The 13114-nt window shown below is 45.5% G+C and overlaps 1 protein-coding gene across 5 annotated transcripts in view; it reads left to right on the forward strand.

Moving 5' to 3' along the window:
• Positions 1-9428, forward strand: part of LOC119179724 (monocarboxylate transporter 9) — a 53897-nt gene extending 44469 nt beyond the window's left edge. For all 5 annotated transcript variants that reach the window (XM_037430844.2, XM_075869580.1, XM_075869581.1 and 2 more), the window contains one exon: positions 59-9428. In XM_037430844.2, the coding sequence (XP_037286741.2) occupies positions 59-213 (155 nt within the window). In that variant the 3' untranslated portion in view covers positions 214-9428. The remainder of the gene's footprint in view (positions 1-58) is intronic.
• The last annotated feature ends 3686 nt before the right edge of the window (positions 9429-13114 follow it).

The raw sequence follows: 13114 nt of genomic DNA on the forward strand, positions 1-13114 counted from the left end.
ACTTAGCATTTCCTGCTGCTCCACTTCCCACATGCTTACATGTATTTCCTATTTACAGGCTACTTTCGAGACAAGCACGGATCCTACAATGGTCTCCTCCACTGCACAGCAGCCGTCAATGGTTTCTTGTTGATTGTCTGGACTATGAAGCTGCTGAAGAGAAAGAGATTGGAATCAATGACACAGAAGGAGCGATTGGCCGAAAGAACATGAATAGAAATGCGGAAGTCACTTCTTATAGCGGCGCACTGAGCAACTGACCATTTTTGTGCCAACAATAACAAGGACTGCTTAGAAGAGACTCGGCATGGGACGTTAGTTCCCACAATTTAGTGAGTTTGAGCTCCAAGCTGAGTGAAATTATACTCTCGGACTTAACTCACGACAGCATCACCACATTCGCATGAACTGGACACACGTCACAAAGTGCCACATTTGCGGACTTGCTTCATTCTATTTCACTTAGATGACAACTATGTGCGTGTTCGTTCACAGGACTTTGTACTTAGTGCCATAGCGGAGAAATGGGTGACTCGTGAATGTGATCAGCAACTTACTTATGCCGTTATCATTATGTTCTACACGTAGCCCAACTGAGGTCTTTATATTCGCATTACCTTGCATGAAAGAGCGCTTTTTTTGTCATTTCCTGTTTGTACATTTTATTCTTTGATATTTTGTACATATCTAGGTATTGCATGCAAACTCACTTGAAGGGCTTTTACCTTTTCTTCGCCGTGACTTCAATGATTTCAATTATCTGTGACGAGGAGTAGCTGGCGACATGTACAGCCGCTAACATCACCTGAACAAGTCAATATATTAACAAAATAATTGTACCATTGTACAATTGGCATGCTACTGTACAATTGACAATGACTTCAGTTTTTGACTGTTTCATTGGACACGTTGATTTTGTATGACCGGAAATGATTTTTTCATGTGTCTGTATTTTGTAAACCTCCCTGTTCTTCTTTTGCTTCTTTTCCTTCTCTTCATGCATTTTGTAACCATGTTGCACATGTACAGATAGCTAAACTAGGTGCTATCAGTGTCATATGGAAAGTGAACAGCGTAAAGCATTAACGATGCTGTGCACAACGCTCATTACTATTGTCAGGCATGCACATTTGGTTTGCCAGCGCTGAGAATGTGCGTGTGTCTGTCCGGGGTGATAATTGGGCGGTGCTAACTATAACATTGCTAGTGCTTGCCGCTTTTTGCTAATTAGATGACGTCGATAGTACATCATTTGGTGTTCCGAGCTCACTTTTTTTTTCGTTTATAATGGCTACTCTACTAGTGACTCGAGCATAGCATTCGATATATGTACTCATCACTAGTTATGTTCAACGGGCGATAAACAAGGTAGTTTCGACAATGGTGTGAGGAGCAGTGTAAAAAAAAGCGACATGATCATTTGAATACGTCTGCTTAACGTTGCCACTACCATTCTTACTGATATCACATTTGGACATTTTTAAAACGACATCCGAGAGCCTAACGAAAGCTCCACACCTTCGAAATCATGGCGGATTTATTGACGGGCAGTGATTACGTTTATAGGCCCCTGTGGCCCGTGTCAACGAGGGGGGTCATCCTTCACATTGATATTTACTGATAAATGTAGCGCCAGAAAAGTAGTGCCAGAAACTTTCAATGGCCCAGCAGAATAATGGCCCGGACTAAAATCTCCCATGTCGGGACGTCAGGGCCTTGCCTCTCCACCGCTTGACGGGCCTGCTGCACTGCCCCGAGTTGTTAGGGGAGTTTGGAGCTCCGCAGAGTGGCTGCCCACCTCGCCTAGAAAATATCGGGACTACTACGTCCCGCTTTAGAACTGGCAACTTGGCAAAAGGGCAAAATGCTGCTCTGCCAAATTTTTGAATCCGTGCATAAAGCTACTCCTGCGTCAGCACAGCAATGTCAATACACATTTTGTTACTTTAGGCTACTAGCTATTAAACAACAAACGTTTAGTTTGTCTGGTCCCCGAATATAAAGCGGAGCTTTTTTATTAAATTCTAGCATATGAGAAAGCCAAAAAGCGACAAAAAGGCATTCAATCGCTTTAGAGAGAGTCTTATTTATTGAACCATTACATTACACTCATGTATTATGTTTCTTTGTTATGAGGGTTCTGACATACAAGATAATATATTATAAAGCTGCCTTGGAGGAAAACGACTTGAAAAAGCACTCTTTTTCGTTTAAGACATGGCTTCCCATATTCTCGCTGCATAGAGATTTTTTTTCTGTATCCCTAAGAGCGTTGTCAAGAGGCGCAAACAAAAAATCCACAAACACGTCTTGGGACGATATTTAACGACGATTCTTCCATACTCTGAATAAAAAAAAAACATGCGCTAGAAAATCTGAATCTTACACCGTTTTAAATACATCGCCCTGCAAAACGCAGTGGACGAAGTTAAAAGCCGTCAAGTGCTTGAGTAGTTCTGAAGTAAAGCGGCAGAAAGAGGTGAAGAAAATACGTGACGACCTATCTATAGCCTCCCAATTCTTCGCCCCGCCGCGGGGGTCTAGTGGCTAAGGTACTCGGCTTCTGACCCGCAGGTCGCGGGATCGAATCGCAGGTGCGGCGGCTGCATTTCCGATGGAGGCAGAACTGTTGTAGGCCCGTGTACTCAGATTTGGGCACAGGTTAACGAACCCCCGGAGGTCGAAATTTCCGGAGCCCTCCACTTCGGTGTTTCTCATAATCATATGGTGGTTTTGGGATGTTAAACCCACATTTCAAATCGATTTTAATTTTTCAGTAATCTAATGAAGTTCAGCCGTTTAACGAAACATCATCATCATCAGCCTGGCTACGTCCACTGCAGGACAAAGGCCTCTCCCATGTTCTGCCAGTTAACCCGGTCCTGTGCTTGCTGCTGCCAATTTATACCCGCAAACTTCTTAATTTCATCTGCCCACCTAACCTTCTGTCTCCCCCTAACCCGGTTTCCTTCTCTAGAAATCCAGTTAATTACTCTTAATGACCAGCGGTTATCCTGTCTACGCGCTACATGCCCGGCCCATGTTCATTTCCTCTTCTTTATTTCAACTATGATATCCTTAACCCCCGTTTGTCCCCTAGTCCACTCCGCTCTCTTCTTGTCTCTCAAGGCTACACCTATCATTTTTCTTTCTATTGCTTGCTGCATCGTCCTCAATTTAAGCTGAACCCTCTTTGTGAGTCTCCAGGTTTCTGCTCCGTAGCTAAGTACCGGCAAGATACAGCTGTTATATACCTTCCTCTTCAGGCATAATGGCAATCTACCTGTCATAATTTGAGAGTGCTTGCCAAATGTGCTCCACCCCATTCTTATTCTTCTAGTTACTTCAATCTCGTGGTTAGGCTCTGCGGTTATTACCTGCCCTAAGTAGACATAGTCTTTTACAACTTCAAGTGCACTATTACCTATCTCGAAGCGCTGTTCCTTTCCGAGGTTGTTGTACATTACTTTCGTTTTCTGCAGATTAATTTTAAGACCCACCTTTCTGCTCTCCCTGTGTAACTCCGTAATCATGAGTTGCAATTCGTCCCTTGAGTTACTCAGCAATGCAATGTCATCGGCGAAGCGCAGGTTACTAAGGTATTCTCCATTAACTTTTATCCCTAACTGTTCCCATTCTAGGCTTCTCAAAACCTCCTGTAAGCACGCGGTAAATAGCATTGGGGAGATTGTGTCCTCCTGCCTCATCAGCCCAAAGAAACAATATCAGCCCATTGAAAGACTAGCGTTCTTTGATCGGCAAGGAGTTTTGGAGCTATACAACACCGCATTCAGTCTAGATTCCATGTGTGGGGTATAAGGAGTGGCTTCTTTCAGACTGCGTATGAATCAGCAGAGCTATTTTCAAGTATTTCGGCAGCAAACACTGAAGGAATGATTTTTTTCACACTGTTTCAAATTGCCCCACGTGGCGCCTCACTTTGTCTCGCAGGTTGGTCAAAATAGAAGAGCTGGAGCATTTCTTTCATTTATTTTTAAATGCTGTTTTGAATGGTTACACCATGGCAAAATAGAGAGAAACGAGAAAAAAGGAAGGCAGGGAGGTTAACCAGATGCTAGTATCCGGTATGCTACCCTACACTGGGGTTGGGGAATATGGGGTTGAAAGAAAAGAGAGAGTTAAAAAATAAATAACAGAAAAACACCGACACACACGCACACACAAAATCAGTTCACTCAGAGGCGTTCCGACAGGCCAGTAGTTCGTAAGAAGCCCAGTAGCGCTTGCACGGCTTTCTTCTGTGACGATGTGTCATGACGATGGCGCAGTATACTTTCTTCTGACAGCGGCTGGTCATCTAACCTGTTTAGTTTATTAGAAAGGTGTTGTCTTTCCAGGTTGTATTTCGGGCAGTCACACAGGATATGTCGAATCGTTTCTTCATCTTCGCAGTGTGCACAGTCGGCGGTGTCGGCCATACCTATGCGGAACGTAAACGCGACTCCCAACCATAGTCTGCACAGAGCAGAAGCGTCGCCTCGTCGAATTTTCGTTGGAAGCTGCATGCTTAACGTTGGATCAAGGGATCGTAATCTTGCATACGTAAAGAGAGGCTCATTCTAAAGAGCCATGAAGCGTTGGCAAGCAAGCATGCGGAGCCTCCTAGCAGCGTCCGTCCTAGAGAGAGGTATTGACTCGTCGTTGTCTTCTGTATGGGCTGAACGGGCAGCTTGATCAGCTCGTTCGTTACCGATAATTCCACAGTGGCTTGGCAAACACTGAAATATAACGTGGTGCCCATTCTCTGTTATATGGTGTAGCATTTCTGCTGTTTCAAATAGCAACTGCTCGTGTGGACCACGGCGTAGATTTGAAAGAAGTGACTGCAGTGCCGCCTTGCAGTCGCAGAAAATCGTCCACCATTGCGTGTTTTGGTCGTTAATGAAACGCAGCGCAGCGCAAAGCGCTGCAAGCTTTGTTGCCGTTGTTGTGGTTGCATGAGCTGTCCTTTGATGGTTGTGGCGTGCATTGGAATAACGACCGCCGCAGTTGAGCTGTTTGGCAGGACGGAGCCATCGGTGTAGACGTGGGTGCAGTCTTGGTACTTCTCTTACACCAGAAGTAAGGCGAGCTGCTTGAGGGCCGGTATTGAGAAATCTCGTTTTTTCTGGATGTCTGGTATTGTCAGGTTGATTACTGGCTGTTTGAGGCTCCATGGAGAAATTGAAGGTCTCGCCGCGGGCGTAAAACCAGTTGGTAGGGAGTCACCATGTGTAGTTATTGTTCGACAAAAGGAAGTATGAGGTCTATCCACTGGTAGAGAGGCTAGGTGGTGATGGGGAGTCCGGCCCACATGCCTTATGTGTGTCCTCAAAGCTTCAATTTCAATATGGGTCTGCACGAGGTGGTCTTTGGCTATAGCTATAGTAGCCATTGTTGAGGCACCCTGAGGCAGACCTAGACATATTCGAAGCACCTGTGCCTGAACGCTTTGTATCATGCGTCGACTTGTTTTGCTGGCGTTTGATAATGCAGGCAGATTGTATCGTAAAAATCCAAGGAAAAGGACCCTGTACAGTCGTGACATAGCATTAGGCTGCGTTCCCCAAGTTTTTCCAGCGAGAAACTTGAAAAAATGGCATATGCCTGTCAATCGCTTTTTCAAATACGACACATGAGGGCTCCATGATACGTCTTTGTCGACTATGACACCCAGAAATTTGTGAGATCGACGATATGGTATATATCGACCGTTAATTGACACTCTGTAATTCGACATGGGTTTGCGCGTAAATGCCAGAAGAGCGCACTTTCCGGAGGAACTTTCAGGCCTCGATTGCGTAGATACAAAGCAGTTGCAGTAGCAGCTCTCTGTATTCTCGCTCGTAACTGCAGGCTAGTTACCATAGATGTCCAGATGCAGATGTCATCAGCGTACGTTGATAGATAAATATTGTTTGGTAGGTGCGTATGGAGAGCGATTAGTGTTATATTGAATAGCACGGGGATCAGTACACCACCCTGAGGGACGCTACGACAACTGAAATGCGTAGACGTGTTCCCTGTCTCTGTACTCACAAAATAGGATCGCATTTGGAGATAACTGTGTATCCACTTAAACATTCGGCCACCCACTCCAATCTCTTCTAGTGCGGTAAGGACGGCTCCATGTGTAACGTTATCATAGGCTCCTTTGACGTCAATGAACAGAGAGGCGCAAAGACGCTTATGGCCTTTCTCGTGTTCAACGTACGTGATTAGGTCGATGACGCTATCGATCGATGAACGACCACGTCGAAAGCCAGCCATAGCATTTGCGTAGATCTCATGATACTCCAAGTACCACTCGAGTCGGCCGAGAATAATTCCCTCCATCACTTTACCCACGCAACTAGCCAATGCGATCGGGCGATAGGAGGAGAGTTTCAATGGTGATTTGCCAGGTTTTAAGTAATAGTACTAGACGACGAGTTTTCCAACCTCAGGGGACAGTGCCCTCTAGCCAACAATCTTTATATAGCTGAAGTAGAGCTATTCTCGCGCGCTCACCCTGATGACACAGGGCTCTGTACGAGATTCCGTCAGGTCCTGGGGTGGAGGTACGTTTGCATGAAGCGAGTGCTGCTTTGAGCTCCTGAATGGTGAACAGGAAGTCCATACAGGAATCACGTGGTGGCGGACAACTGCTCAAAAGTGGTGAGCTGCTGATGGCTGTAGTTTGCCCTGATACTCCGGCACAGAACTCTTCAGCAACCTCCACATCTGGTCGATTTTGGTGAAGGGCTAAGGCCTTGAATGGTGACTTCTGAATGGGCGATGACCGCAAACCTCTAACCATCCTCTATATCTGCGATAAAGGCTTAAGAGGGTTGAGTGACTCGCAGAAAGTAATCCAGCGTTGGAATTCTAGCTTGTCCAACCAACGTTTGATCTTCTTCTGCATACGTCTAGCAGTCCGTAAATCTTCTATGTCCTTCGTGCGCCGGTACCTTCCTTCACCTCGTCGTCGCAAGGCTCGAAGCCGCTCCAGCTCTATGTCGATGTCCATGATTCATACAGGGCATGGGATCGTACACACAGTCTCTTTTACAGTGCTCTTGATGGCCTCTTGTAAATCTGATATGTATTCTTGGCATTGGTCTTCCATACGAGACTGAAATTTTTTCCAGTCCACTCTTTTAACCATGTCGCGCACTTTAGGACGCGACAATCCTCTGATCTTGACGTATGTTGGAATGTGATCACTCCTGTGCGTTTCTATATTCGTGAACCATTTAGTATGTTTCACTAGGCTTCGCGAAACAAAAGCCAAGTCGAGACAGCTACTGTATGTGGAGCCACGTAAAAACGTAGGACTGCCATCGTTCAGTAACCAAAGTTGGTTGTCGGAGGAAAAAGACACCAAGCTTCTGCCCTTCATGTTGGTATTCTGACTTCCCCATAATGTATGATGAGCGTTAAAATCCGCAATGATAACACACGGGTCAGGAGGTAACGCTACGATGTCTCGTAGTCTTTTTTGATCGAAACGCCTTGATGGTAATAGGCATGCGCCAACCACAGTGAAGTTCAGCCTCCTCTTTTTTGCTCTTAAGCATACGTATTGGTTTCCGTCATGAGGTGGTACAGGTTCAAGGATCTAAGTGAGGTCTCGGCGAATGTACACCAGAACCTTGCTGCTTTCAGTAACAGTAGACGACATAAAAGGTTTGTATCCCGAGAGTCGTATTGTCGATAAGTTTGGCTCACAGATGACGATTACGGGAAACGATTACGGTACACAAATCGACGAAATTCACCAATGCGCGATCTCAGTCCCCTGGCATTCCACTGCAGTATTGCTGCTTTACGAACCTCATCCCTGAAAGACAGTGGTGGGTTAGCCATGGTCTACTCTAGGGCTGCTAGCACTGGACTGAGCGCGTCCAGTACTTGAAGGGCACTTTTGGCTGACGGTGTATTGATGTCGCTTAACAACGTGCGAATGGTGTCCACTAATGAAATTAGCATCACCATCACGCGATGATCTGGTTTCCCGCCCATTGCCGCATTTTGTGCTTGTTCTTGAGGCGGCTTCTGCTGAGGCTCAACAGGTCGTGTAGGCGACTTTTGTTGAGACTCAACAGATCGTCTAGGCTGAAGGGGTGGCCATTCCTTTAGAGAGAGAGAGATCTTCAAGCATCTTCTCTTTTAGCGCAGATGTTTGCCGTGCTAGGAGCCGCGCCTGTCGATTTCACTTGAGTTTCTGACTTTCTCGTCACATTTTGCACTGTCCTTCGTGAGGACCTTCGACGATGGCGGCGCCTTCGCCTTACTTTTTGCGCAGCTTCTCTGCGAGTCGAGTTGTCTCGCACCATTAGCCTCAGAATATAAATCTCTTTCTTAATCTGAGGACAGTCCTTGGAGGAAGCACTGTGAGCTCCTTGCCAGTTAGGGCATTTCAACGTAGTTGCATTACAGTCGTCTTCTGAGTGGTGTTTAGCGCATCGGGGGCACACTGCGGAATTTCTGCAAACGCCCTTCACGTGGCCAATCTTCTGGCACTTGAAACACTGCATAGGCTTCGGAATAAATGGGCTAACCTGGTGACGGAAATGACCAACCTTCACGTAAGAGGGAAGACAGACATCTTTGAATGTTATTCGTACACAACGAGAGTTCCCTAGGCGACCAGCATGCACAATGACGTTGTTTTCACTCACTGGTTTTATCAGTACCGGAAAATCTTCATTGGTGATTTCAGTGTCCATGTCATAGATAACTCCTGTTACAGTGTCACCATTCGCTGGTATGATGGATCGGACTTTGATGTTTCCCAGCTCCGACACATGCTGTAGCGTGTTCAGTGCACTCGGGGTCCTCACGTCGATTGCCAAAATATTCTACCTCGTGTTTATCCTGATGTCCTTAATCTCGTTAGGCACAATGTTTTCAAGGTACCATGACAGTGCTTGCCTGTTGAGGAAGCGTAGATTGGCAGTAGTAGTCTGTGGCACAAACAGAATGGAGTGAGGCCATCGCTGAGGAGCTGTCCTCAAAGTGGCTGTACTTGACGCCGATGATGCGTTCATGATTCTTCGTTTGGCCTTGCGGTAGAGCACAGGTTCGAAGCCGTCTTCCGAGGACTCGTAGTCTGATGCAGAGTAGAGCTCGGTGTCCTCGCTCTCACTAGATGGATTACCACGCTTTCTTGAAGCAATGCCCGCGGATGAACCGGTACTAGGCGGGATCTCCGGGGATTGTTACATCCATGACCGTGATGTAGGGGGCTGGAGACCCCGCTGTTGTGCTGTGGAACACAGAAAATACAGCACATACCGCAATATGAGTTCCACAAGATAATCACTTCGTCTTCCTTCACACCATGGCAATATTTATGTAGCGCATACCTTCTGCCCAAAGGAAAGTTTCTGCAGCGATGATTATTTGTAAAGAACGGAATAAAATGCGTACTCACTTTTTAGGATTTTTGATGCATTTTATCTCACCCTGCCCTAATAATGCGGAGAAAAAATGCCGCTACTGGAGGATCTGTAACTGTGGTATTTCGAATCGGAAGCATGGCCTCGTCAAAGTAACAAAGCATTTCTTCCTCTATCGAGTATTTGGCTACTACAGCCGGGACTTCATCCCTAAGTTTTCATTGTCAGCAGTCAAACACCATCAACACTACACCCCTGTGGTGGGTCGTAATGTTTTTCGGAAAACTAAAGAAAGCCTTGTGGAGACACTTATGATGTCTAAGTAAACAAACCAAGCTCGCAAATAAAACAAACAATAACGTTAATAATCGCAATATATTAACAAGGTGAATAAAATAAATAAAAAAAATTTCAAGCCTTAGTAAGGACTACGCACAGGACGTCTGCGTGGCAAGCAGGTGTTGAAGCCCAGAGACCCGCGATTTCTTTAAAGTGCTTCGAAAAACATGTAAATTTCCCGACGAGTGGGTGTTTCAAAGGCCAAACCCTTATAAAGCCCTGTCGCATAATTTGTCATCATCAGCAGGAGAAGCATTAACAATGTGAATAGCTGCGTAGGTTAGCGTGTTGCCGTACGGACACTGTGCCTTTGTTCATTCACGAAAGGAATAATAAACGTGAAGTGGATATTTCACTTCTGTTTTTCCTGTAGGCATTCTATGATACTTTAAAATGACCAGTGTTACGCACACAGTCGTTCGTTTCTGTAAGATTTGGTTGAGCCATGCACCGACAAGTGAAATGGGCTAGCAGCGAAGAGGATGATGTGCGTGAGACCCAATTACGATATTGCACTTTATTTATTTATTTATTTATTTCTTATTTATTTATTTATCCAAATCTTTTACAGGCCATTGAAAGGGTATTAAGTAAGGAGGGCATCAGTAAATACATTGCGAACCTGTATAGACAAAAAGGTAAAAAGAACAAGGATAAAAACAAGAAGCAAACAAATGAAAACCAGCAAGGTGAACAAAGTTATACAATAGAATATGCTACAAAATCAGGTTATTATGAAAATATTCACGGTTAGCGATGGATACGATGTGATCTGGAAGACTGTTTAAATGTGCTATGGCTCAAGGTAATGGTGATGATTCAATTGCCAGTGTGTGACCATGAATGAGCATGAAACAACGTGCGTTGTCAATGCATCGAAATATGGTCAAAGGAACATGAAGTGACAGACAGTGGCATTTAATACTGTATATATACCTATAAAATAAATATAAAAGGGCGATCAGGCGGCGTTTATCTAATGACGCTAGAGCAAGGTCTTCTTTTATTAGGGCGATGCTTTAATGATAGTCGTAGTTACCTGCGCTGAATCACGCTGCCCTATTCTTGATGGCTTCCGACGTACGGACTAGGTAATCTTGATGCGGTGACCATGTGGATGATGCATACTCTAATTGTGGACGAACATAAGTTAGATATAATGCACGTACGTTAGAAGAAGCGTTGCGTAACTTTCTGCGCAGATAGCCAGAGACTGGGGGGGGGGGGGCTTTTGAAGAGACAGCAGTTATGTGCGTGTTCCAAGATAAGTGTGATGAAATGATTATATGAAATGATTTATATGATTGTGTGGCTGAAACAACGGTATTATCAACAGTATAGAGAAAACGTGAGTTATGATTGATATGTGGGCTCTAACGTCCCAAAACCACTATATGATTATGAGAGACGCCGTAGTGGAGGGCTCCGGAAATTTTGACCACCTGGGGTTCTTTAACGTGCACCCAAATCTGAGCACACGGGCCTACAACATTTCCGCCTCCATCGGAAATGCAGCCGCCACAGCCGGGATTCGAACCCACGCCCTGCGGGTCAGTAGCCGAGTACCTTAGCCACTAGACCACCGCGGCGGGGCAGAAAACATGAGTTACTACGCTTTCTAGTGAACGAGATTAACTTGCATTTAGAGGCGTTAAGGGACATCTGCCATGCTTCGCACCACCTGTAGGTTAGATTAAAGTCATTTTGGAGAGCGGAATGATCGTCAGTAGATTTAATATTGCGGTAGATGACGCAATTATCTGCGGACAACCTAATGTTTTTTGCCCTGGGAGGTCTGCAAAAAGTATAACTTTACTTGTACAAAACTTAAATTTTGAAGCGATGAAGGAAATCTCCAACAAGGGGTGTCATTGGAAACGTCACTTCCACAGATGGCCACGTCTTCTGTCTTGAACTGCATAGTCTGGCTGATTGCTGATTCACTTTCGTAACAATACCAGTTGTCGAAACGGTTCCTTCCGTGACACCCTTGTGTTCAAGTATTCAAAGATATTCTAATCCTCCGTAGACGCTGACACATTGGTTGGTATACTGAACGCGGAACATATGCGAAGTGAATGCGTCAGTGATTTTGAGCAAACCGAGATACCCATCATGTACGCAACACAGTTTGTAAAACAGGACGCTTCCTTGGCACACTGCTTCTAATGGCAGTTCCTTTTTTAAGCTCGTCGAACCACTCAAGATGGCCAGGTCTCCTGCCTCAAGGGGGCTATCGAGATAAGAGTCCCATTCGCACTGGCGGTATCGCTAGCATGTCGTACAATTCCTCTTCTTGCGAATATATAGAGCCAACGAAATCTTGCGCAACACACCGCTGCCTTCTGAACCCCCATTCGATGAATTCTGATAAGCGTAGGAGCAGTCACTCATGCTCCCTTGAAAGGTTCCATGTGCGCCTGCTGCTACTCGCTGATGTAACGATTGATTGTAGTCGGAAAAAAAACGCGAGATTGACACCAAAGGATTAGAAACAGCACAATACAACTGTTCCTTGCTGAGCAAGCGCCCTTATTTGTAACATATACAGTGTACACGGTGTAAATAAGTAAGGAAGTAATATGTGTTCATTTTTGTAATGGTAGAACATTCGCGGAAAACACGCAGGAGTGTAGCGAAAATAAACGCTCACTTCGACTCCGAATGATTGGCTCTTCTACCACGGATGTTTGCCGCCAGTCATGAATGTCATACTTTAGCCCCCGTCACTTTAGCCCAATACGGCCAGCGAGCAGCTACAAAGCAGAAAACGAGAAACAACAACTGACATTGAACAGAAAAAGAAAAATATCGTGAAAATCGGACAAGTCAAACGCATGGCCAGTATCTCAAAAAATTTGTACATTTATTACCACATGCACGGGGAAGCATCCTTGTACACGCGCGAGAAAACTGCCAGTGCAGTAGAAGAAGCGAAGCGAATCGACATGCTTCTACGCACATCGTGGATAATTTCTCGAGAGCCCCGCCGCGGTGGTCTAGTGGCTAAGGTACTCGGCTGCTGACCCGCAGGTCGCGGGATCGAATCCCGGTGGCGGCGGCTGCATTTTCGATGGAAGCGGAAATGTTGTAGGCCCGTGTGCTCAGATTTGGGTGCACGTTAAAGAACCCCAGGTGGTCGAAATTTCCGGAGCCCTCCACTACGGCATCTCTCATAATCATGGTTGTTTTGGGACGTTAAACCCCACATATCAATCAATCAAATAATTTCTCGACAGATATGTTTTTCTCAGTGCATGTGTTGAGGTACGCCATACCCTGCAGTTCAGGCACCGAAAGCCGATGCGATGCATCAGGCCTAGATTTACTCGGGAACTTGTCACATTAGAAGCCAAGAGCAAGCACCCAAACCGCATATACGCTGAATTGAT

The sequence above is a fragment of the Rhipicephalus microplus genome, chromosome 7 (assembly GCF_043290135.1).
Source record: "Rhipicephalus microplus isolate Deutch F79 chromosome 7, USDA_Rmic, whole genome shotgun sequence".
Taxonomy (NCBI): domain Eukaryota; kingdom Metazoa; phylum Arthropoda; class Arachnida; order Ixodida; family Ixodidae; genus Rhipicephalus; species Rhipicephalus microplus.